The sequence below is a fragment of the Arvicanthis niloticus genome, chromosome 14, assembly GCF_011762505.2.
Source record: "Arvicanthis niloticus isolate mArvNil1 chromosome 14, mArvNil1.pat.X, whole genome shotgun sequence".
NCBI lineage: Eukaryota > Metazoa > Chordata > Mammalia > Rodentia > Muridae > Arvicanthis > Arvicanthis niloticus.
Genome location: NC_047671.1, coordinates 45,075,045 through 45,102,585, shown reverse-complemented (window position 1 = coordinate 45,102,585; position 27,541 = coordinate 45,075,045). Strand labels below are relative to the sequence as shown.

The following is a 27,541-nucleotide window of genomic DNA, read 5'->3' as shown; positions in this document are numbered from 1 at the left end:
AACCAAATGAACAGCCAAGATTTGGAGGCAATGGAAAGAGAATCAAGGGAGTCTATGAGACAATTGGGAAAGCAGAGGTTCAAACTATTAATGACAACGGCTTTAGTCTAAAAAATGATTTTATTTCATTCTGGGTGTTTTGGCTGTATCTATATTCATCCACCATGTGAGTACCTGGTGCCTGTGGCTGAGGCCAGAAGAAGGGGTTGGATCCCCTAGAATAGGAGTTATAGACAGTTGTGAGCTCCTAGAGATGGAATCAGGTCCTCTGAAAGAACAGCCAGGGCCCTTAACTGCTGAGCCATCCCTTCAGAGCCAGAAGACTGAGTTTTATTTTGAATTTTTAAAAGTGAACAGGGTCTTAATATGTAGCTCTGGGTGGCCTAGAACTTGCTATAGAGACCAGGCTGGCCTCAGAGTCACAGCAATATACCAGCCTCTGCCCTCCAAGTTCTGAGATTAAAGGCGTGCAGCACTGTGTCCAGGGCTTTCGTATTCTGAAACAAGGTTTCTAAGATACAGAAGCAGATGAACTAAAGAAAGTGTGGCTTTGTGCTTTAAGTTATCGTTGGTGCTCATTGATTGCTGGATAATCCAAAAAAGAAAATTAATGTCAGAAGGCGACTTGCATGTATCTTTATTATCTTCTTACCCCCAACCTCTCTTTAAAATTATGGTGAAGGTATAAAGCAGATCTAACTTCACAGGGAGAGAGTGGGAGGAGGCTTATCAGACACACTGTGCATCTCAGATGCCAGTGAGAAATGAGGTTGGAGGAGGACAGGTGAACGGATGAGCTAATGAGGGCACTTACTTTGCCCAAACCTGGAGATGTTTTAGTACTTAGGAGTATTAAAAGGTTCTCCTTTTAAATACAAAAAGTAAAGTGGTCCAAAGAAGGTCGAGGTGATGAGGATGGGGACTGACCCTCTGGAGCGAAGGGCTCCGAAGTTGAGAATTAGACTTTCCAAAATGCATTTCCAAGCCTGCTCACTCTTTGATGGAACCAGCCAGTGGATAAGCCCTATTGATGTTCACTCAACCATTCTGAGAATGAGAATGTGCTCTCTCATATGACCAGGCCATGTGAGATCAACTACTCAACTGAGTAAAGCCATACTGTGAAGAAGAACTGGGGTAAACAGACATCAAAAACAAACAAACAAACAAACAAATATTTTTAGGAGTATAGCAAACCTTAATTAGTATATGAAAAAATAGTTTAGGAGCCAATAAGCTCACAAATCAAGAAGAGGATGCTCTAAAAATAATTACATGAATGCTGGTGACATGACTCAGTGGCTAATGACACTTGCTGTACAAACATGAAGCTCTGAGTTTGAGTCTCAGAATTTGCAGTAGGAGAAGAGCATGGACCACTCCAAAGTTATCCTCTAACTTCCATGTTATGTGTGTGCACTCAAACACATTCACACACATACACACAGATAATGATGCTATAGGAAGAAAGTGGTTTAAAGCAATGTAGTTAAATGTGCCTGCTGTGTGAGCCTGGGGACATGAGTCTGATCCTGGGAACCCAACTAAGGGCAGAGAGAGCCAGACTCCACAAAGTTGTCTTCTGACCTACATCTGTGTGCTATGGCTTGCATGTCCATGTACATACACACACAATAATAATGAAGATTTAAAATTTGAAAATAGGAGAAATAAGGGGGAAATGCCAGAAATAATAAAACAGGTAACTAATCTCTGAGAGTGAAAAGCAAGTAATTATTAAAGATATATTCATTATCTATCTATCTATCCACCATTTATTTGTATGTGTTTATGTCTGTGTGGAGATAAGGGCTGAAAAGTGGTTGTGAGGTAATTATACCCATAGACAGGTTTTATCTATTTATCTATCTATCTATCTATCTATCTATCTATCTATCTATCTATCTATCTATCTATCATCTATCTATGTATCCATACATACATATTTCCATAGGGAGGTGTTTTATATATATATAAATATATACACATATATATATACATACACGTGTATATATTTTTCTAACTGGAGAATAAGACTTGTCAAGAGTAAAAGGACTGTTCTCTTAATATTGTAAGAGATTTAAAACTACATAATCACTTTATATTTCCCCAATACTAAGACTTTTTAAAATTAATTAATTAATTTTATTTTTTAATTTTTTAATTTTATTATTAATGTATTTTAATTAATTTTATTTATTTTTGGCTTTTCAAGACAGGGTTTCTCTGTGTAACAGTTTTGACTGTCCTGGAACACGCTTTGTGGTCTAGGTTGGCCACAAACTCACAGAGATCCCTGCCTTTGTCTGCCTCCCATGTGCCACCACACCTGGCTGCAGTAAGGACTTTTTAAAAATCCAAAGAGTTTCCTGGAAGAAACCAGAGATTGTTTTTCTGCCAACTGGAACTTTTTTATGTCACTGGAACTTTCTTGTTAGCCATGCTGATCCCTTAAAAACAATGAAGCAACAACTTGAAAAGCCCAGGAGAAAATCACTTTCCTAGTAAGCTAACTAACAATTCCCTTACTGAGTAGCTCGAGAACCTGGAGTTCTTGAACTCTGCCCTCCTTGTGCTCATTGCTTTCCTGTAAATCCTAACTGTCTGTTAAGGAAAGTATTGTTCCCTGATTCACAAGATCTGTTTCTAAATCAACCCTAAGAATTATGGTGCGGAAAAACAGCGGAGTTAGAAAATGTACACCGGCCAATCTGCTATTCTTCATCCAGACTGTGTCCTTGGGCCATGAAACAAACAAGGGTAGAGTAGCTTTGCTGAAATGAAGAAGGAGCAGGGCCGATGCAGGGAAAGCCACCCATCAAAGGGACTACAGGGGCAATGGATAAGCCAGTGCTATGTCTAGAGGAGCATTGTGTCATTGTGGCTACCCTGGCAACTCTCAAAGAGTGAATGTGTCAGCTGACAGCATGAGTAAACAGGGCTGAAAAGATTCCACACATTGAGACAGATTCTTCTTTGAAAATAAAATACAAAATTGAAGTTCTCGATGTAGATTGCTAGCATGTTGGCATTGACTAAAAGTATCTGTTCAAATGAACTCATATCAAAGTATAGAGCCCATGACATCCCTGATACTCTTTTACATTAACTCATATCCTGAATTCCATTTAAATTCTTAAGACACAAATGCAGTCATTCACCAATATCTGTAGGTAGGCTGCCTCCAGGATATACCACAGATATCTATAGATGTTCAAGTCCTATGTGTACAATGACACATTTGCATATAATACACTATATGTGTACATATGTATATATATATTCCTCTCATATATTTTAAATTGTATTATAAATAGGTTATATATAACTAATACAATGGAAATGCCAAGTCTCTTCTGCCCAGTTATTGGCTGTTGGCATCTTTATTCACCAATCAGAGATAACTTGGGGGGCAAGGTCACATAGCATCGCCTGGGTCTAGGAGTGGTCTCTGGGAGCAACCAGTACTTAGCATAGCAAAAGACCAAATCTCAACAATCAAGAAGACAATGGACAAGAATGCAAGGGAAAGGAAATTTACTTTGATAAAATATTCACAAACAGGCTCTCCCAGAAGCTAACACTTCATTGATACAGAGAAATCAGGTATACAAGGGGCTGGTGTGAGATGGACAATGTAAGAAAACACAATCCTCATGCAAATATCATTAAATGGGAGGAAGCTCGCAGGCCTCAGGACTCCAGCTGAAACTGGAAGTGTACTGAGGATCAACACAGTCCATTGTAAGAAATCGGAACAAAGTCCAAGGTGTAATAGAAAGTCTCAAGACGAGTGCAAGTTGAGTTCACCATGTGCAAAGTCCATAGACATCTCAGCATCACCAGACTGATGCTACAATCCTGACACTCCAAAGTTTCCACATCTTCTTTCTCCCTCCTTTCTGGTAAACATTTATTAAGAATCCATGCTGTGAAAATACTTTATGAATCCCAAAGGGGGTCAAATATAAAAATATTACTCTCTACACTTTTAAATTTCTTCATCCCTACATCCAAACAGCAAGTTTACTTGGTGTGCCTTGTAAAAATCTCTCTCCAATTCTGCCTGATTCAGGCTTTTATTTCTGCTCGGTTAGTATCAGAAATGAGTACACTAGACCACTGTCATTACTAATGATATTTATTATAGTATTTCTCCTATAAACAGAGCTTTCCAGACTACAGGCTTTGTTCTATGCAATTTATATAGTCACAGTTAATTGTCACAAAAATCCCAAAGACTGGCTTGTGACATATGATGGCAATTGCCTCCTTAAATATTGTTTTGAGGCTTATTTTCCTCTGTCCTCTTTCCAGTTCATTCTACTCATTTTATTGACAGTCTAATTGTCCCCACAACAACAAGAAATTGTCCCCAAGTCAAACTGAAAGCCATCACTGCTCTGAGAACATCCCAATTTGCTATATTCAAACCAATGTATTTACAATTTCCCTCTTGCAATAGTTTTCAACTGTGGTCAGTATACTTCTTGGGATTCCTAAAGAACCCCGCAGGGGCTCCACAAATCAGACCTACCTTCATAACACTGAGATTTAGTTGCTTTTTAATTTTTTTTTGCTCACATCTTCTCTTGAATATACAGTTAGTTAAGTTTCCTCAAGGCTGCACAGTGTGGAAATCAAAACTGAGTACAGAGGCAGATACCAGGACCTGTCTGCCTTCTATTAAACCAGGCATTAGAGATTGTTTCTTTCTTTTAAGCAGTACCACTTTCTTATTTTTTTTTAACAGAAAAATTATGAAAGGAGCTCAAAGTTTGACCAAGGGATAGGATGTAGGATTTTGAAGCCTCAAAGAGGCATGCATACCCACTGAGTTTCTCTGCTGAGGCTGTTCATGCTTAGTTTTAGGTCTGGCAAAAGAACGGAAGAAGTCACAGCGAGGTTTGGGGATCTACCAAGGAAACAGTGGAAAGAACAGAGGTCTTCAAGGTCTGGTGCGTACTGTGGAGGGACTGCAGGTTTCCTGGTGAAACCTGGTGTCTAACCAACATGGCAACCAAATGGTCATCATAACAACAGTTCCTATCAACTGGCTGCCCTCAGCATGAGATAGGAGACATGGCTAATAGTCCTATCTGTCCCCAAGCAGCTGGGAATACATTTGTGGCTCTAAAGCTGGCAGACTTCAAAATGATGTTACTGTAGTAGAGGTCATGTTAAGTCCAAGTTATAGCAGCAGGAGAGAGTAATATTAGCAAATCAAACAAACAACCCCACCAAAACCAAACCAACTAAACAACAACTTCCCCAAACCAACCCAACCCAACCCAGCCCAACCCAACCCAAACCAACCCAAACCAACCCAAACCAACCCAAACCAAACCAAACCACAACAACCCAACCCAACCCAACCCAATCCAACCCAACCCAACCCAAACGAACCCAACCCAAGCCAAACCAAACCACCAACCAGACAACCAACCAAACAAAAACCAAAACCACAGATACAAAGGGTGACTATAAGTCTTGGAGAATATATATGACAAATCTTTAATCTAAACATTTATCAAAGCTATTTTAAAACTCGTTTGATTCAAGAGTTAAAAGATAATCTAAAACATTTGAACAAAAAGACATACAAATGGCAAACAGGTTTCTGAAAATATGTTTGACATTATTAGTCACCGGGGAAATGAGCCATCAAATACCACTGTACTCCTGTAGCCAGCATGGAGCATGGTGGGGGAAATCACTGTGGAGGAAGAACTCTGATTCTAAGGTATATTCTGATTCCAAGTCCAGGAAACTGTAGTGTTCAACATGCCCTCACATCCCATGAACAATCCTAATCACATATGAAAGTAAATCATTAGTTTTTTCTTTCAATACATCTATTTTGGTAAAAGTGTTTTTATGTGAATATGGATGAAGTGGGTTGGATCTTACTACTTAACCAGACAACTGTTGAGACACCAGAAGCCTTGTGAGTTTCCTGTCCTGTACAGTTCCCAAGTCAAAGCTGAGGAGTAGACAGTATGAAGGAGCATGCTCATGGACACTGACCAGAGTGAGGCCTGATGTTCTGATCAAGGTTCCCTTGGTATGAAGCCTATGCTCGTAACCTCTCTGTTTGTGTGTGAGCATTCTCACACACAAGTGTGAGGCCCAGTGAGAATGCAGATGTCCAGGGAGAAGTGAGATTTCCTTGGGGTTAAGAGAGGAAAGTGGGAGACTACAGGAAGAAGTGGTGTGAGCCGTGTGAGCGACATAGGGAAGTGCTTTTATTTGGGGTCCCATGAGACTGAAGAATTCCGTCACATTAAAACCAGGCAAAAGAGCAAAGGACTCCAAAGGCAGCTGGGTCTTGAATTCTATTCATTTGTTCAAAGAGTGTTCCTGGATTTTTTTTATTCCAACCTCAGTACACTCCAAGGAATGACAGTGTGACCTTTTTCCCTGTCCTGAAGATCAGGGAACATTTCCCGACCGTTATGCACATATTACCATCCTCTTAAGGGGTCAGGGAAGCCCTTCATTTCAAAATCTGATTTATCTGCATTCATAATCTTCCTGTTACCCGGGTGATCTGCATAATAACCTGGCATGAAACATTCTTGCCCCGTGCTTTCCAAAACACAGAAAGAAACCTCCAGAATAATGGACAGCATTAACTGTCTTAAGCAGGAACCCATTTGCAGATTAAATTTGCCGAGAGGTCAGCTTGCAGCTGCCACTGTATTGCAAGCCTCACGTGTCACCTACTGTGACACATCTTGAGAAGAGCCAGGGTCTTTTCCAGTCTGCTGATTCTCTGTTTCAATTAGAATAGATTTAGAGTCCCCAAGCTCTGGTTTCTAGATGGCCTTGTACAATATTATTAATAATTCAATCATACCTGGGCTGATATCAGGTCACATTTCTACCATCCTACACACACAAAGCCCGAGCCGATTAAAGGGCTACCCCATGGCTAATTTTTTTTAGCAGTTTCATATCTGATTGACATCCATTTATCTAATTGCTGCTAGCCGACTTAATTTCATTTTGTTAGCTTAAAATAAATGGGAAAAACCTGTTTACTTTTTAAATATTTGACTCATTCTTTCTCTTCGCCCGAAGCCTGTTAAGATATTCCAGTCCATGCTGCGGATCTTATAATTTATCAGTTTTCATTTTCCAAATTCATTTCAGCTTCGCCTCGCTATTTACAATTTGAAGTCTAATATAAAGTTTAATCTTTCACTGCAAATAATTTCATGTTCGTGTGAGCCCAGTAACGAGGAGGGCAACAGAGTGTTCACTGGGAATCTTAGAAAGTTTTAGAGACAGACCTTTGTGAGTGCTTTGTTCTCATGGATTTTAAAGTTAGTTTAATCATTTAAACATTGTGGTGCCCAGGACAGGTTTCTTCACCCAGGTCTAAGACAAAGGTGTGATGATTTTTTTTGGACGCAGAATATTTTTAGAGGGGGGCAGGGTCTACCATTCAGAGTTGTGCAAGCACAGTCAGTACTTGTATAACCCCCAACATGAGCATCTGCTTCCTTAAACCTCTATGGTTGGCTTGCAGCATCCTTCCACTCTGCTTCTGGCCCTAATCTCTGAGTACTTGTTGCCTCATTTGTAAAAGAAGGCTGGTGGTAATAGCCACCTTCTTTATGGCTGTAAAATGGGCACAGCATGAAGTAACACCTCAGCAATATTATTACTAAGCGTGTATTTTACTGTATTATATGATGTTTCCTTCTTAATTTACATTTTGGTGGATTTCCTTTTACAACTTCACATTCGTACACTTTGTGTAGTGACTACTCACATCTGTCACCTCCCTGCAGTCCCTAACAGTCTTCCATTCTCAGTTATCTCTCACATTTGGGTTTTGTGCATTCCCATTTTATGATACACCAATATGAACCAAGGCCACCTATGTGCCCATGGATTTGGAGCTATTCATTGTTATCTGGTGGTCTCACTAAAGGTATACAGCTAAAGAAATTAATCTCCCTCTCCCAGAATCTATGGCCAGCTCATAGTTTAGAAGTGAAGGACAGGACCCCATAGACGTCTTGTTTGGGCTCAGTGCAGATAACTATAGCTTACATGAATTAATGATTGCAAGAGATATATCAAGTTGAGGGAATGGTGCTTCATAGTTCTTCCTCCTGTCTTCTGGCACTTACATACTTCCCCCCATTCTTTCACAGGTTTCCTTGTACTTTGGGGGTGCTGGTATAAGTGACTTCCAAGAATTTCTTATGTTTTCTTTTCAAGAATAAAGCATGCATGGTGCCATCAACTGTGCACCAAGCCCAGCATGGTTTGTCTCCTATGAAGGTTTCAGCAAACATTTTCTAGTGATCTTTTAGAAAAATCCTATACTATGATCACAATGCCCTGCTGGTTTCTTGAATGTACCAATGCTCTACACCTCTCCATCTGCCACAGAACCTTTGCACAGGCTGCCGTTCTCTGTCTAAAAGACTCTTGATTCTCTTTCATATAGCCAACTCTGGTCTATTCTCATATTCTCATATTCAAAGCCCATTTCCTTAGTGCCTACATAAGGATTCTTCGAATCGTAAATGGTACTCAGGCAATCACTTGTCCAATTGGTTGTTACCTCTCCCATTCAATAAGTTCCCAAAGGGGCTAGATTTGGTTTTAGTTAGAGGTTGGTTTACCACCTCTAAGTAATCAGTAGGTGCACATCAAATACCTTGATGGATAAAGGTCATGTTTTCACTGCCCTTCTTGTGATAGGGACACCCTTGTTAGGGACAGGTCATGTTCTATATCACATGGGCAGCCACTTCCTTCTATACTGACTGTGTGTCCTGCTTGTTTTTCCTTATGGTGAACTCTAAGTGCCTTCTTCTGCTACACCACCTACTTAAGTCTTATTTCCTTTCAGGCTGAGCTGCATCCTTAGGGTATTTATTGGCTCGTCAATACTGGTTGCTGTAGAGCAGGTAGCATATTACACTTGGTTTGCTTATAGACAATCACTAAAGCCACATTTCCCACACTCAAGGCTCCTATTGCACAGTGGGGGATGAAAAGGGGAGAGAGAGAGAGAGAGAGAGAGAGAGAGAGAGAGAGAGAGAGAGAGAGAGAGTGAGAGAGACAGAGAGACAGAGAGTTGAGATGGGCTCTCATGCTAAACCTGAAGCTCATGGATTGGCTAGACTGGCTGGTCAACCCCAGGGTCTTCCTGGCTGCAGACCACTGCTCTGCCTTGCCTTTTTCCTTCCTCCCTTCCTCCTTGGGGATTCCACTCAGGTTGCCATGAGAAGCGCATCCACCACTGAGCCATGTCTCCAGCCTTGAATCAGCTAATACGTGACTATGAGTAGGGATCATTAACATAAAGAATAGAGGGGGAGAGAATGAATATTCTGAGGAGAAGGACAGAGAAAAGATGTTGACCCATTCTGCAAGTACTCAGAGTTGGCATAAACCACAATTCCTTTTATTCTTTCAATTGCTAATTTGCTTCTTGGCCCCTGGGTTATTCCTAACAAACATTAAGTTACTCCAATGTGCCAAATACCAACCCGATATGCAAATATATTTGTAAGACAAAAGACAAGTCTCATGCATATTCTGTTTAGGACTATATACTGATATGCTTAAGTTATTAAATATATGTCACATCTCCAACTACTTAGCAGATACCTGAGAAGGGCTTCATTTCAGGCCGTTTGTCCTGTGGAGAACTTGTCTGCCCAGGAAGGACGTAAGACTTTTTTCTGTGACTTCAGAGGCATACTGCAAGCCTTGGGCTTCAAATAAAAATGATGCTAGGTAAATATTCATTCTCATTATTAGTACTATCATTGTCTAATCAAGGTGGGAGGAGAAAGCAGACAGGAAGGACTGACGCTTAGGAAACTGCCCTCTGAGGAAGCCTTGGGGCTCACTCTCACTCATTAGTGTGACTGGCAACAACGACCCAAACTTTCGAATTAGCTCAATAGCCAAGTCAGAAGCATCCACGTGATTTCCCCACTTGGTAAAAATGGAGAGGAATAGAGGTTACTATGTATTGCCAGGGAACATTGAAATTCCACTTTCATCTGAGTCCTCTCTACTTTTTGACGTCTCTACTTGCAATGATTTTCCTCCCCAAATCTGTCATATTAAAATGAGTCACTCAGTCTCTTAATCTCCCTTTGACCTTTCCCCGAGGAACCCCACAGAGCACAGAGCTTGATTTATAGATTCATATCCATTTTGGAAAGGTAAAACTGAATTGAACAGAGTGAACTAGAAGGACTTGGCCTTCCTTTCAAATAAATACAATAAATGTACTCGAGTTGGTAGCTCAAGTTCAAGGCCTACAAGCTAAGCTCATAAATCCTTTCGTGAAGCAAAGTGAGACCCTAAAGAGAAATATGCTGCTCTAGAGTTCCTCATTGTCATATTTTCTATGTTCCACAGAGGTGACACTGGCTCAGTGCTTTCTGTTTTCCTCTCACATAGCCCTTGGTGAGGTTTTTTTTTTTTAAATCCAGGAGGTTAACCTAACTTCAAATCTCTGTGGTTATAAAGAGCGGGCACAAGAACATGGTGGAGAGCAGGTGGGTTTGAGAGGCAATATTAACTCTGTACATATGAAATCACAACAAGTATAAATATTTAATTCTAATGTTTGGAAAAGAGGATTTCCTTGAAAGTTGATTTTAATGCATATGTAAATTAATTATGGCTCATGACATTCCTTACACAAATCATTTCAGAAAACGATGCAATCACTTAAAAACAATATTGACATTTTGGATGTTGCAATAGTCTTAATGATGTATTGGACCATATGAAAAAAATGAAGGGCATATAAAAAAAATACTGGCCACATGACTTCAGTTGGTCATACTTGTGTGACCATACTTAGGTTCTGGAGATGACCATCAATAGAGTCCTTTGGGAAGGGATGGTTGGAGGAGGGTAGCAGTTTAGAAAAATACTCCCCCTGCCCTGAACCTCTTCATACACACAAAAGTTAGTGATTTTTGTGTTTTCTTAGAAATCTTTTTTTTTTTTTTAATCTCTGGACACATTCTAATTCAGTATATGCCTGTAACCATCATTTGATTTCCTAGTACAACTAGATAAAAATAAAAGTATTGAAAATCTGAGATATAATTAGCCATTTAAATGACTAAAGAAATTATTATGGATCAGTTTGATTACAATTAAAACACACACACACACACACACACACATCCAGAGATGACACTGGTCAAGAGTAAGTCCCACGATGGAGCCTAAGCAAGGGAATGGGCTTTATGAACAGCAGACTACTGTGTTTGGCTCCATTGTGACATAAAGAAATAGGTGTAGTAGCCCAGATAGAAGCTCCAAGGAGACTTGGCAGGAGCTGCTACATCAGCTGAAATTGGGGACCTGAGGATTTCAAGTATTCTCTAGCTCAAAATCATCTTCTTACTAGGTTACTGCTCTCAGCATTAGAGACAACAATGGCTTCTACAAACACCATTATCATAAAGACATTCTAGTTGAAGCACACATTTTAAAATAAGACTGGGTGTCATGGTCTCCTTTATTCTTCATATTTTTTTTTTTTTTTTTTAACAAGAAAACCTGACGGCTTTATTTTCTATACAGCCTTGAATATTCTAACTTCTCATCACTACATTGGTCTGGGCCACACCATAGCCATTTGCATTTGGGTAGCTACAATATCCATGTCATTGGCTTCCCATCTTCTACCTTTGTCCCTTGAAATCTAATGTACTTTTTTAAGTAGCCAGGGAAAACTTATTTTAGGAAATGTGAATTGGAATACACTGGGTTTCTATATAAAAATCCTTCATTGTCTTCTCATTGTATTCAGAATAAAATCAAAATTGCTCACCCCGGCATTTAACTAAAAACATCCCTCCCACAGTATTTTGCAGACTTAGCCTTTCTCATTCATTTATATTCCTCTCCTCCTACCTGATCAACTTAAAGAATTCTCTCCTTCTCTCCCTTTTTCCCTCTTCCTCCCCCTCCCCCTCTCCCTCTCTCTCTCTTCCTTTCTGTCACAATAATGTGTAGAATTTCAGTCTACTTAACAGTCAATCTTTACCAGAGTTCATCCTGTGGCTTATAATAATTATTGGTGTGGTAAAATACATAATAATAAGAGATGTTATAGAGTTAACCAACCTCCTACTGACTGGATATAAGGCCTGCCTCTCAGGAGGAAATACATGCCTAGTATTGAGATTCTGACAAAGAGCATACAGTTGGGGTGCTCACAGGCTCTAGGGGTAATTGTGTTATTATTTTACAATGTGAATATAGCATCAGACAGCCCTCTAAATCCTATCTCTTTTTTTGTTTGTTTGGTTTTTTTTTTTGTTTGTTTTTGTTTTTTTTAAATCCTATCTCTATATACACTGATCAGCGTAGCTTTTATACCTAATTAATGAAGTCTCTTTTTTCACAATGGATGACTATTAGCATAGAAACTCAAAATTTGTCTAAGTGTAAAGAAGAGGTATGCAGTCCTCAGCCACAAATTAGACATCTATTTCACATTCCTCTCACTGCATGGCTCATGGACCATTGTGAGAGACAGCAGCATGGAAAGGTTTTAAGAACCAGACTTTAGGGAGGAACAGACTCAGTTTCTTCTGGATGCAACAGGACCACTGTACCAATGAACTCTCGGCAGTTGTGTTGCCAGCACAAGATCCATAGAAGAGCAACTCAGACAATATTTACAGCATGGGATGGGAAGGAGCTTATAGACTCTAACCCCTAACTGGAAGCTAGTGGCACTTGATAGCTTCTGAGGGAGGGAAAGTCAGTTTTCTTTAAGTGTGGAGGTCCTGGTGGTTTGACCACACTCTAATGGATGACCTAATTTGTATTGCACACGGGCAATATAACATGGTGTATACAACACTTGGTATATTATAAGAAAGAAAGTAGACATAAAGTTCAGAAGGCACAGAGAAGTAGGGGTGGACTTGCAGGGAGTTAAGGGGTGATTATGATCAAAATATGTTGTATGTATGTATGTATGTATGTACGTATGTATGTATGAAATTCTCAAAGAATTAATAAAAATAATATATTTAAGAAAAAAAGAGATGTTCCTTTACCTGACTTTAGCTGTCACTGTCAGGTGCAAACCTAGAGAAGGAATATGGTCAGTCATTATATTGCTTGATAGGTCAGACTCAGTGTTTCAGGTCACCACTTGGTGCTACACCCTGATTTACCACCATAGAAATAAACTCCTATTAGTTCCTTCCCTCTGCCCAAGGTCTGCCACATGTCTTCTCCTCGCTAATATCTAAAGATCATGAACACAAAGGAAATATCCATTTCAACATTGCCTCCCCCCAACCCCACACCTTTCTAGTCAATACTTGCAATGCAAACCTCTGTCTGCATTATGCAACTCAAGGGCCCTCTGCATTCGATCGGCAGGGAAACTCTTAAGAAAACTCTCTGCCTTTTCTTGTACCTCATCACTGGAGGAATGATAAAGTCCTGCTTTTATTAAAAAGTAGGGTTGTGAGAACCTCAGTGCTCACTTTGGGAGCATTTTGTGTCCCCTTCCTTACCCTGAAATTCTGAGGTCAAAGCTGTGGTTGAGCACTGGTAATGGATCTCATTAGTTTTATTCACTTTGAAGTAGTGACAGCAAATGAATGCTGGTTTGTACTTAAATATCTATCCTCAAATCCCACATTAGTCACAAGACTAATGTTTTTAAGGACATTTGTGTTTTTGAATCATTTAATACCTAGAAACACCAACTGGAAAAGCTGAGATCTTAATCAGGTTTTATTTATCCATTTTTTGACTATTTGATAGAATATTCTCTATACCTTTGAGGGTATAGTAGGTCTCATTATATTTAATTTAATAGTTTCAACAATGCAATTTATGTGTACTTGGTAGAAAGTGACAAAGGAAACAAGTGATTCTTCTGGCTTTTTTATCTGCCTTGTGGCTATTGACTTTCCAGAGTCAAACCCAAGATTGGCATCCAAGATTCACAGACTTAGTGACTGAAAGTATGCAGCTACTATGTGGCATGGCGGGCATTCAAAGTAGAGTTCTCTGATTATAGATTCATGGTGCACAGGTGTATTACTCTATACTGACTTGTATCATTTGAGTAGTGTGGCAATGTTTCTTGATGTCACTCTTTGGCTCTTGTAACATGTTCTCCTTGATTACCATTATCTGTGTTTGTATTTTTCTCGTCAAGTATCTGGAGCTTTTCACACCATTTATGTGCTTCAAGGCTGGGTCATTCTATCTCCAGCATGGACAGGAACTTCAGAACCCAAACTAAAGTGCGTGCCGTTCTCTTACTTAGTCTTTAGCAATCACCGGTTTATGTGGGAACATATGCTAATAGATAAGAATCTTCATTTAATAGAAACGCTTGCTTAAGGACACACATGCATGTCAGGACTGGTGTCAGAATCTCACCACCTTGGTCCCTTCACAGTTTTCCATAAACAAAATAGGCTACAAATTCATCATTGACCACATGACTTCTAACTAATGTTCTACTACTTCTGTAAGTTTTTAGCACAATCTTCTGTCATACTCTAAACACAGAAAGACCCAAGGTAAAGTAAAGTGAACAGTGTTAAGAACTGCAAATGATCAGTCTGGTTTTCATCCTCTCTCACTGAGACCTGCAGTTGTCATCCCTCCCTAAGAATGCAGAGTATTTGACAATAAAGTGTTGAGCAATTTGACCTCAGTGAATGAATACATGTCATCTCACAGTCTACCTCTGCTTTCATAGATGTTGTCTCCAGCCTGGGGTGTTAGTATCTCCTCTCCACCACTCCTGTCCCCACCCCCCACCTCCCACCACTCCCGCCCAACGCCCCTGGCTTCCCTTACAAACATATAATCTGGTCCACCTGCATTCTTGTATGTTTAAGCTCCAGCAAAGAATCAATTATGGGAATGACAGAACTGCCAGAGAGAATTATGACTTCACTGTTTAACAAGCGTGTGAATTCATTGAAGGGGGCTGAGAGGCAGATGAGCAGAAAAAAACAAGGAGGAAGAATATGCTTGCAGAGAAGCTTGCTTTGGGCTCTGCACCCTGTCTGCCGCTTGTCAAGGATGGATTTACCAGTCTTTCCAGGCGCAGCTACCTTAAACTTCTTTTCATAGTGCAGGCAGAATTTTTGTCTTTTATCTTGTGTGGTAGCAGGAGGAGTGATGACGATAAGCTGAGGATAAAGATCTCGCCTGCCCAGCACTGTGAGTTATGCTGGCTATGTGCACCGTATATGCTGAGCTTCTCCCAGCTCCACACACCACTTGCACTTTCATCCTCTAAAAATTTTGCCTACCTGTTACCGCAAAGGCTGAACCTTTTAACCAAGTTCGGGAAATTCTCTTGGGTCCCTTCTTACCTCTGCCTTCTCTGAATCTCACGATGCTTTGGATGCCTCTGGAATGGTTTATCTATATATTTGGAGGGTTTTTGCTTTTTGTTTCCTTCTGTCTTTTGTTGTTTCTCTTGTGTTCTGGTCTTTCAATATGAGCATCTACAAACTGTATTTCTTCTGCTTTTTTGACTGGCTAAATCATATGCCCCTCTAAGATTCAAATGTATGTTTATTAGAAAGTTTGTTGTAAGTCCCCAAGCTGGGTGGGGTTCCCTGTCATTTGTATCTCTGTGTCTTCTACTTCCTAGCGCATTACTCATAGTGACTATTTAAACATATACTTTGATATGGTTTGAGAGTATAATGACCACCCCCCTCCCCCAGGCTCACATAAGGAAACCCTTGGTCTCCGTCTTGGTGGCACTTGTTTTGTGTGTTTTCAGAACCTTGGAGACATGGGGTCTGGCTGGAGGACATGGTTTACTGGGCGGTAGGCTTTGGAGTTTACAGTCCACCCTGATTCTTCTTTCTTTTTGCCCTCTAATTCTTCCAGATATGAGCAAGCAGCCTCCTATTCCTATATCTACCACCGTGCTTTCCTACCATGTGGACGACATCCTCAAACACTGAGCCAAACTAAACCCTCCCCTCCCTTATGTTGACTCCGGTTAGGTGTTTGATGGCTGCAACAATAAAAGTAGCAAAATACACACCCTTTGTGGCCTCAGTGGAGACTGGTTCCATTTCTAATTCACCCCTGTTATAATAGCATCTAGTTGGATACCTGGCACAAACCAACCCTGAATAAATGAATGGAAATCAATTATATGCAAAATCTACAGGAGTGTTCCCATATTTTTTAAGATGGGGAAAGAGGTTAAAAGGGGTTAAATAAGTTGCCTAAGGGTGCACAATTAGCAAATTGAGAAGCCAAGCTTTAAGCTCAAGATGGATTTCCAAACCCACAGTTTACAATCGCATTGCAGCGTTTGCCTTTGTAATGTTTCTTACAGCTATCACACAAAAAAAAATTAGTATAGACTGTTTATCTTAGAGAACAAATTTGCAGAAAAGGCTGCCAGGATCCTGGAAGTTGATCTTTCTCTTGTCTGATGTCATTGTCACAGGAAAGAATCCAGGTGCTTTGCCTCTCTTGTACACCTGGAAACATGGCTTCTGCCTCTCAACTATAGGTAGTGGATCCAGGCATTATTATTTGACCCTGCCTACAAATTTACATAAAAAAGAAAGAAAGGAAGGAAGAAAGAAAGGGAAAAAAAGAAAAGAGAAAAAAAGAATACAGTGTTTTTCTTACATTCTTAGAGAGGTTGCCCAGGCAACAGTGACAGACCCAGCTGAGACATGCCACAGCATCTGTACATTCTTCCAGACTAATGCCTGCTTCTGTGGGGCAGCAGCCAACTGTGTTAACACACCCTTTTAACAGTGTTCCATGCAGAGATTCATCTGGACACAGGTTCCTAAATATCCCTACAGATAGCTAAAACTACAGCTTCAGTGTCTCACAATGTTGTCAAGTGAGAAGCTCAATGCTTGAGCTACAGGTGAAAAGCTCACTAGTTCAATTTGGGAGCTTGTCACAAGGGGAAAATGGCCATTGAGTTACACATTAGTTTAAAAAATTGAGTTAGTTCATTCAATGGCAGCTGCTGACACAGCCTGTCTCTTAATAGCTGTGTCGCTTTCCATGACACCCTCATCATGAATGTGTTCGTCTGTATAATGGGCTTTTAAACATGAGTAATTGCTTAAGATACATTAGTGAAAACTGAGAAAATATAAGTATCATATGTAATTCATGACATAGAACCAGTATATAAATGAAAGTGATTATTGGGGATTTTGTTTTTGTTTTTCTATCTGAAGCGGCATGGAAAGACTGTATTTTCTTCCTTTGTATCTACTTTAAATTTTCCGAGTAACAAATTAGCCTGGTGTTTGCTCCTATAACTAGTGACACAGGTTTCAAACTCTTGGTGTGGGCTGTCTTTGATATATATAATAAAGCCTTTACCCAGCAGAGCAGAGCACAAGACTTATCCAGTAGAGGCTGAGGAAATGTGCTCAAAGCATCAACCATGGAAGGTGCAGACAGGAAACCGTGTAGGATCTAGCTGTTTGGTGGAAATCATACTTTCCTGAGAGCCACTAAGTGGGCCCTTCATGGAAGGTAGCGACAGACAGTGTTTGTGGCTTTGTTCAGAAGCACTTTCCAGCTGGCTTATTTGGAACACAAGATGCTGATTTTTGCTACATAACTGCATGCCTGTCAGTCTCTATCAGATGAATGTCAGATGCTAGCTTAGACATATATGTAAAAGAAAAAGATGCTGGCTATACACAGAGAATCCCAGACCAGGAGGAAGCATCTACCAGCCTGTTCCCAACGTTGAGCACTTTATGTATGCATAAGATTGTATAAATGTTTTTGCATTTATGTGTGCCTGTATGTAAGCATGAATATGTATATGTGTGCATGTGTATGTATGCATGTGTGTATGCATGTGTTTATGTATATGGGAGTGAGTAAATGTATTAGTTCTATCCATCCATCTTTTTTTTTTTTTTTTTTTTTTTTGTTTTTCGAGACAGGGTTTCTCTGTGTAGCCCTGGCTGTCCTGGAACTCACTCTGAAGACCAGGCTGGCCTCGAACTCAGAAATCCACCTGCCTCTGCCTCCCAAGTGCTGGGATTAAAGGTGTGCGCCACCACCGCCCGGCTTCCATCCATCTTTTTAAAAATGTCCACATACCTTTTCATTGTATTAGAAAGCTACTCTTCAGGCATAGTTTAAAATTTTTAAAGTAACTTATTCTTTGACTATAAAAATCTCTGAAGAAAATATAAATGAAATAAAATATGCCTATGACTATCTCTGCAAACTAAACCATTTCTGATTATAAAAAAAATCAGTTGTTTTTATGTTTGTTTGTTTGTTTTGCAGGGGTGGTACAGGGTACAATGTGTGAGCTATAGTCTTTGTTCTTGAGGTTTAAATAAAAAATCCAGAGAAACAAATCCAAAATGAATAGCCTCCAAATACTTATTTACAGAGCTAGCAGCTGTGATTAATATTTCCAAACAACCTAGAATTTTCTATTTTAAAAAGCACACCTCACGGAGTGCTAATTAATAAAAGATGTCTTATTAATGTCCATATAATAATTACCCAAACACAATTCCATCTGCTAAGTAGTCAGCAACAAGACAAATGGCTATGTTCAGTTAAACAGATTATCAGATGCCTTTGGGAGTATACTCTAATAGCCTCAACTAAACCATGAATCAAATAGCCTCTCCTTTTGCCACGTGGGCAGGCAGCAACGATATCATCTCCTGTGTGAGGGGTGACAGAGCAGAAGAGACACGTGGTACTTCACTCTAGAGAACACGTTCATGCAAGTGACGTGGCTCATGTGTCTGTCTCTCACAACCTCTGTACTGAAGCTTAAGACTTGGTTTCATAAAAAGATACAAGAAAAAAAAGGCCCCAAAGATGTCACTTCCAGTTAACCGCTATCCTACCCACAGCATTCAGTGAAGTTTCTCAGCTCAGAATACAGAGAAGGGATTTCATCTTCCTGAGGCTATGTCATCATTTCAATTCTGCCTCTCTTGTGACATTCATTACCCGCTTGTCACACAGCTCGTGACAGGCACCTTAAGAACAGAGACCACCTCTTTTGAACCTCTTAGAGGTAACAATAACACTAACAATGACAACAAACCATGCCTAAGAACCATTTCTAGTGACGTTAAGTCACTTGGATGTGTGCTTTAATTTACTCGACTCCTAATTCTTTAAAATGTGTCACTTCTTTTTCACCAACAGTGCATCCTCATGTTCTGTATGACACGTTGGTGTGGATGAATGACAAAGCTTGGGTTTGTTCCTAGATGTGGAAGCATCTCAGCCTATGCTCTCAAACACTATGCTGACTTGCAGCTGCTTCACGCAATGCCTACCTAGGTCAGGGCTACGTAGGCAGTAGACATCAGTAAGAGTTGCACCCTCGTCTGTAGTTTCTGCCTTCCATGTTCATTTTTTACACCATGTCAAATGCTATCATTTGCACTGTGAGTACTGGTTCTCCAAAAGTGTCTGGGAAAGTTCCTCTTACCTTTTTGTCATCTTCGTTAACATAAACATCTCTCCAGGGCTTTCAGTATCTTTCAGAATGATATTCACAACTGGCCTTTTCTCCCCCCTTGTTGTTCTGGAGTCACTCACATGTTGGGCTGCCAACTAGGTCTTAAGAGGCAGCCCAGTGTTCTTGGCACTCCCTCCCAACTTCCTTCAGCATCCTGGGGCTCTCCAGTCTGACAGGGCAGGAGCCTAGGGCCTAATTGCCACTGACTTCACAATAGTCTATGTTGTTGGGATAATGGGCTTTTGCTAGTTTAATCCTCTCAGTACACAGAAATTTCTCTCCTCCTGATAGTAACCCCTCTGCCGTGCATCCCTCATACTCGGAAGCAGTACACTTTACTCTCAGCTCTAGAATAGAACCATGGTTGGTTTACACCAATACGCACATGCTCAGTTCAAATGGCTGACTCAATTCTGACCAGTGAGAGACCAGGAGATGTTTCTTGACTTAGAAATTCAGCAGCAGACTTTCTTTTGCTCACCATCAAACAATCACGTGGAAAGATAAAGATCCATAGGGTTCTTGAATCATGTTGGAACCATGAAGGTATCCAACTTCAAGAGTAAGGAAGATAGAGTGAAGAGCTAAGGACATAGTCAGAAAGGAACTGGTTTGGATGATGAATAAAACCACTTAAGGTTAGTGCCAAAGCCTGGGACTGCATCCCGGTATTTCCAGGAGGTGAGAGTTGTGATTCTTTCTCTTGATCAAGATGGTGTTGAGATCCAAGTTTTTTTCTCAGACATTGATACTGGAAGATTTTTAATAAACATAAGTGGCAGTTCTGTCTGTTTCCTGCTTATATCCATTCCCCCACCCCTCAGGAAATACAACTCTCACAGTAGTCCAAAGGACCAGAGGATCCCTCACTGGTTCATCCAGTGCTCAGCTGGGAAAGCCCTGATAGAACTGATTGCATGTTTTAGGTATGATCACACAGTGCCCTCATGTATGTTGACAACAGGGAAACCTCCCCACTGCCTTTTCTATGGTTGTCACAAAGCCTGATTGTGAAGACATGATGAGATCACTGCCATGGGACCAGAAGTCACAGTACACTCACAAGCAGCTCAGCCCAGCCCAGCCCAGCAAAACCCATGTGGCCCCCTCCAGGGTGCCATTTATATTAAAGGTTTCCGAAATGGATGGATAATTACCAGCTCCTTAGAAAAGAGTGTTCTCTCAGCTTTACATGAAATATCTCCACCAAATCCCTCACCTTAAAGCTCAGGGATCCCTAAAGAAGAGGAAGTGGAAAAAGTGTAAGAGACAGAGGGAATGGAGGACACCAGGAGAACAAGACTCTCTACATCAACATGAGCAAAGCGCATACAATTCAGAGAGATAGTAAGCTCATGCACAGGGCCCAGATAGCATCTTCACTACAATATAATTCCCTCTTTTCTCCTTTGTGTTATTACTATCATACACCTAATAACGTGGTATTAAAACAGTTTTCATGTGGTTCCTGTGGTTCCATGTCACCTTCTGGTGTCACATGTACAGAATCTCCTCTACTCATCCCCATTAGGCACATCTGCTAGTCACTCATATGCTCAGTGTCTGTTGATCTGTGAACGTCTTTGTTCCGCTCACATCTTTTAAGAACAGTTTTGTTTGACACGGACTTCTTGTTTGACAGTATTTTCTTCCTGCGCCGTGGGTATGTCACTCTTCTGCCTTCTGCCACTAGTGGCTTCTGATGACAAGCCAGCTGGGTCATATTGATACGATAATCACCTCTGCAATGAGCCACCTTTCTCCTGATCTTCTCAAGGAATTTCTTTTGTGGTTTGGCTCTTAATGGTTTAGCCACGATAGCCAAGAGGTGAGCCTATTAGCATTTAAATTAATTTTGTTTCTTTCAGACTCATGGCTATATAAGTTACGTTATAAAGTTAAGTATAAAACAAATATGGGAAGTTTTATGTCAACTGTTTCCCCTCCCTTCCCTTCCTTACATTTTCCCTTTTGTGGACCAGGTCTCCTTATGTAACCTGATTGGAACACATTATGTAGATTATGCTGGCCTCGAACTCACAGCAATCCTCCTGTTTCTGCCTCCCAAGTGTTAGGATTACATATGAACATGACCACATCTGGCTTTCAATGAAGTTTTCTCTCCTGTGAGATTCTCATTTCATGATTGATAATCTTCTGTCCCTGCCCTTTTAGGCTGGTTACCTAACTATACCCCTCTCCCATTGATTTCTTGTTCACAGACTCTTTTTGACTGTCAAGCCTGCTACTGCTTTAAACATACACAATTATGGCCATCGAGGGGAAGAATATCAGAGCTTTCTAGTGAATTTTCTTGTAGCCATTGTGTCCTCCGCTTCGGGAAGTCCCCTTTGCCACCTCTCAGTCTTTCCCGGGTCATTATTCCAGCCCTCTATTTGCTGAGCTACTGTTATCCCACTTTCCTTGAATTCTTCCAGTGAGGCATACTTTAGTTTTTAAAACATATTCATGACAACTGCTTTGAAGCCTTTGTCTGCCTACTACCTTACCTTGTAACACCAGATCATTGCGATTGCCCACTTCTTTTCTTGAGTGTGAGCCACACTCGCTTGGCATGCCGCAGTGTATTCTTGAAATGGGGACTTTGCCAATCATGTTTTATAGCTACTCTGAGTTCTGATATGTTTTCCCTTGGTGATCACTATTGGTTAGGTTTTGTTTATGTTTACAGCTGCCTGCCCCCCCCACCCCCCAAGCCTAAACTTGTTCCTTCAGTGCCTGTATATCAGCTGTACCCTGAACCACCAAGATCTCCATTCCTTGAAGTGGGCTCTCTTGGAAGCACAGATTAAAATTTAGGCCGTTTTCAAACCTTGTTCAGTTTTTGTTTCTGCTGGATTCTTTTAAGCCTGATATGTACATGATATTAACCTGAAATGTGAGTTTTGTTTTCTTATACATAGTCTCCATGTGTACAGCTACAGTCAGCAAGCGAGTTCTCAGATGCAGCTGTGACCTCTTCATAGGGTAGCCATCCACCCTCTCAGCCCACCCTTTTCTTTTTTTTTCATTGTTTATTGGTTATTTTATTTATTGACATTTCAAATGTTACCCCCTTTCCCAGTTTCCCCTCCACAAATCTCCTATCCCTCTGTGAGGATGCTCCCCAACCCACCTCACTCCTGCTTCAATGCCCTAGCATTCCTCTACTCTGGGGCATTGAGCCTCTACAGGACTAAGGGGCTCCCTTCCCAGTGATGCCCTGATAAGGCAATCCTCTGCTACATATCCAGCTAGAGCCATGGGGTCCCCGCCCCCTTGTGTATTCTTTGGTTGGTGGTTTAGTCCCTGGGAGCTTTGGGGGTGTCTGGTTGGTTGATATTGTTGCTCTTCCTATGGAGTTGCGAACCCCTTCAGCTCCTTTAGTCCTTGCCCTAACTTTTCCATTGGGGTCCCTGCACCTAGTCTGATGTCTGGCCACATGCATGAGCATCTGTATTTGTCAGGCTCTGGCAGAGCCTCTTAGGGGACAGCTATACCCAGCTTCTGTCAGCAAGCACTTCTTGGCATCATTAATAGTGTCTGGGTTTAGTGTCTGCAGATGGGATGGATCCCTACGTGGAGCAGTCTCTGGATAACCCCTTTTTTCAGTCTCTGCTCCACTCTTTGTCCCTGCTTTTCCTTTTGACAGGAGGAATTCTGGATTAATATTTTTGAGGTAGGTGAGTGGCCCCATCCCTCAACTGGGGGCGGTGCGATTCCACTGGATACGGTCTCTACAGGTTCTGTCTCCTGTTTGTTGGGTATTTCAGCTAATGTCCTCCCTGTTGGGTCCTGGGAACCTCTTGAGTCCTTGGCATCTGGAGCTTTCTAGTGGCTACTCCCAATTTCCCCTCCCCTACTGCTACTCTCCTCCTTTCAAATTCCTATCCTCTGTACTTCTCTCCCATTTCCTCCCATATCTGAACCAGTCCCCCTTTTCCCCTCCCCCTCCCCTCTCTCTCCCCCAGATCCCTCTCTATCTCTACTTCCTGATATTATTTGTTTGCCCCTTCTAGACTGTAGCACCCATACTTTGGTGTGATCTTCTTTCTTCTTTGGTTTCATGTGGCCTGTGAGGCGTATTGTGGGTATTCCGAGCTTCCTTTTGGCTAATATCCATTTATCATGTGTGTTTTTTGTGACTGGGTTACCTTACTCAGGATGATATTTTCAAGTTCCATCCATTTGTCTGTAAATTTTATGGTGTCACTGTTTTTTTTTTTTTGTTTGTTTGTTTACTGGATATTTTATTTATTTACATTTCAAATGTTATCCCCTTTCCCAGTTTCCCCTCCGGACCCTCCTATCCATCCCCTCTTGTTTCTATGATCATGTTCACTCACCCACCAACCCATTCCCTCCTCCCTGCCCTGGCATTCCCCTACACTGGGGCATTGAGCCTTCACAGGACCAAGGGCCTCTCCTACCACTGATACCTGACAAGGCCATCCTCTGCTATATATGTGGCTGGAGCTATGGATCCCTCCATGTGTACTCTTTGGTTGGTGGTTTAGTCCCTGGGATCTCTGGGGTGTCTGGTTGGTTGATATTGTTGTTCTTCCTATGGAGTTGCAAACCCCTTCGGCTCCTAGAGTCCTCTCTCTTACTCCTCTATTGGGGACTCCATGCTTAGTGCAATGGTTGGCTGTGAGCATTCACCTCTGTATTTGTCAGGCTCTGGCAAGGCCTCTCAGGAGACAGCTCAGATGCCCCTCAACAGAGGAATGGATACAGAAACAATGAGAAGAAGTCATTGTTTTTAATAGCTGAGTAGTATTCCATTGTGTAAATGAACCACATTTTCTGTATTCATTCCTCTGTTGAGGGACATCTGGATTGTTTCCAGCTTCTGGCTATTATAAATAAGGCTGCTATGAACAGAGTAGAGCATGTGTCCTTGTTGTATGTTGGAGCATCTTTTGGGTATATGCCCAGGAGTGGTATAGCTGGTTCTCCCATAGAACTATTTCCGATTTTCTGAGGAACTGCCAGACTGATTTCCAGAGTGGTTGTACCAGCTTGCAATCCGGCCAGCAATGGAGGAGTGTTCCTCTTTCTCCACATTCTCACCAGCATCTGCTGTCACCTGAGTTTTTGATCTTAGCCATTCTGACTGGTGTGAGGTAGAATCTCAGGGTTGTTTTGATTTGCATTTCCCTGATGACTAAGGATGTTGAACATTTCTTTAGGTGCTTCTGGGCCATTCAGGTATCCAAGGTTGAGAATTCTCTGTTTAGTTCTGTTCTTCATTTTTAATAGGGTTATTTGGTTTTCTGGAGTTTAACTTCTTGAGTTCTTTTTATGTTTTGGATGTTAGCCCTCTATTGAATGTAGGGTTGGTAAAGATCTTTTCCCAGTCTGTGCAACCCACCCTTTTCTAGGGTCATCATTTCTGTGGTGACTGTATACATTGTCAATGTCTCCAAATACACAAGTCCCTGTTTACAGAAAGTTCTTGGTCAACATGACTTGCCCTACTTTGGCAGAACCTACAAGCTGGAGTGAGGTAGGTGAGACATGCTTCAGGCCAGAATATCTCAAATTCTCACTATTTCTATATGAAGCCCAGTGTGTTAATTCTCTCCCTGATTCTCTCTCTCCCTCTCTTTCCCTCTTCCTTCCCCCTTGTCTATCTATCTATCTATCTATCTATCTATCTATCTATCTATCTAAGATAGTTTGGTGGTTTGAATGAGAATGGGCCCTAAAGGCTCAAATACTTAAATATGTGATCTCCACTTGGTTGGGACTATTCCAGAAGGATTAGGAGGCATGTTTGTTCAAAACAGTACAGCATTTGAAACAGCCTTTGAAGTTTCAAAAGACTCATGCTGTTCCAAGTGTGTGCTCTCTGTTTCCTGTTTCTGGTTTGACATGTGATCTCTCAGCTGTTCCTGCCACCATATCTTTGCACAACTATTGTGGACGCTGACCCTCTGAAACCATATGCCCAAATTAAACAGCTTCTTTAAAAGCTGCCTTGGCCACGTGTCTTATCGCAGCAATAGAAAGGTAACCAAGACAGATAGGGTCTCACTAGGTAGTCCCAGCTGGCCTGGAATTTGCTATTTTCTTGCCCCAGATTGCAAAAGTTTGACATGAAAAGTGTGTGTCCTCACATCTGAGTAATCCCAGTAGTTTAAAAGGCAGAAACAGTTCTCAGACTATTGTATATATTGGTTGATTTTTCAAAGCATGAAACAGTTGGAATGGCAGTATTTTCTAGTTTTCTAGCTTTATTTTGGGGAGAGAAGTTATTCTATCTCCTGACAGGGTGGTAGCTAAAAGTCCTATGCTGTGTATTCGGTTTTGATATTGGCCATTATCTTTAGTCTTCTCTCCTAGATGCTCTTTCACATGTTCAATCAATGGCTTTCTGGCAATAAAATTTCTCTTATGCATGTGAGATAACTTGAGCAAGAAATCATATGCTACTGCTACAATGAGCCAGGCAAACTGGCATGCACCAAGCTTAATCATCTAATGAACACTCTAAATACCTTGCAGAGCCTTCTTACTGTCAAGCCTTTCTTCTAGGCTTTGAATAGCAGAGAATTACGGAGAGCCTGCATTACTCTACAACTGTGTAGACTTCAGTAATCAATTTTGACCTTTTCTACTTAGTCTGGACTTGGCCTAAGGGTTCTTCTCAGTCAGATCTCCAGACAGCCATTGCACAGCAGTCAAGGCTTTGGGTAAGTTTTGACTTGTTTTACTTGGGCACCAGATACAACAACTTTGATTTACCTTTCTTCTAGATATGTTTCCATTCCTGAGGTCATTTCTAAATCAATTTTCATGATTTTAAAATCACACCCACTTATTAGCTCTTCCCAGAATTCTATCTTTAAGACAGATAATAGTTGCCAAAATTACTTTAAGGGAAACACACTTTGAAGAAATGTGAAGGGAAAAAAATCATAGTTAAAAAGAAGGAGCAAAAGATGAAGAAGGGAGGAAGGGAAGAATGAACAAAGAAAGGAATTTTTGCTGGGAACTGATGGATAGTTTATCTTAATGATGGTGAGCCATGCAGTATGTTGATTTATGCAGTTTTTAAGATGTAGGCAAATAGAAAAGTTAATTAAAAATTGTTTTCAACATAAATTTTTTTAAAAAAGTAATCTAATATATAAGGAAAATGAGTGGCAGTTGCAGGGTATGGTCCCGGAAAGAGAAGTACATGGGTTTATATTTGTTTCTACCCTTTCGTGTCTCTGAACTTCAGCTCTTTTATTTGTTACATGGGAATCACATCTATATCACAGTTCTGGACTAGAACTAACCAAGATAAATAGTCAAGGTCGAATACAGTAAGTGCTTCCATCAGTTTTGTTACATTAAACAAGTATCTGTATGCTAAGTATTAGATACTGAGGATATGGACTGGAAGGTGGTTCTTCGCCTCATGAAATTTGCATTCTATAGGCAGGAGACAGATTAGAAACATATAAACCAACAGATGAACAGTTTCTGATTAGTCACACTATTATGAAGAACATAAATCAGGGTTATGCCTTCAAAGAAAAGAACAAGAGCAGCTTCAGGCTGGATATCCCAGAAGGCTTCTGCAGCAAAGGATTCTGGCAAATACCGAGAGCTGAATTGTGAGGAGCCAGCCAAGCAAGCGACCATGGAGGAATGGAAAGGAATGAAAGGTCAGCAGAAAAAAAATATATTTTTTGCTTTTTCAGGATAAAGGGAGAATCTGTGTGACAGGCTAAGGATAGCATAGGTCACCAAATATCATCTTTCTAGCTATATAGAGAACAGCACATCTGGGCCTTCATTTGTGGGAGGAGCACACAATTCATACTCTCTTTCTAGTAAGAAAGGGAAGGAGAGGGGCTATGAAGAAGAGTGAGCAAATTAGCACAGTCTTGGGACTCAGAGAGAATTAGCCATCCTGCTTGAACGTGTTTCCTGGGTCAAGCTAAGGTTCTTTGCTCTGCACTGCTCACAAAGGCACAGACACAAAATGAATGTAAGCTATCAATCCAGAGGATAAAGGCA

General features: G+C 40.9%; 1 protein-coding gene across 6 annotated transcripts in view; it reads right to left on the bottom strand.

Annotated features, from left to right (window-relative positions):
• Nucleotides 1–27,541, bottom strand: part of Ppp2r2b (protein phosphatase 2 regulatory subunit Bbeta) — a 400,180-nt gene that overhangs the window by 272,673 nt on the left and 99,966 nt on the right. For 2 of the 6 annotated variants that reach the window (XM_076912723.1, XM_076912725.1), the window contains exons 1-2: nt 19,496–19,696; nt 9,640–9,746 (exon numbers count right to left, since the gene is read on the bottom strand). The exons of 2 other annotated variants lie outside the window; for them this stretch is intronic. Coding sequence is in view for 2 of the 4 variants with exons in the window: in XM_076912725.1 (XP_076768840.1) it covers nt 9,640–9,655 (16 nt within the window). In the remaining 2 variants the exon portion in view is untranslated. Of the gene's footprint in view, nt 1–9,639; nt 9,747–13,079; nt 13,111–19,495; nt 20,437–27,541 lie in introns of those variants that run through there. 2 more of the 6 variants (XM_076912724.1, XM_076912722.1) reach the window with 2 other exon arrangements.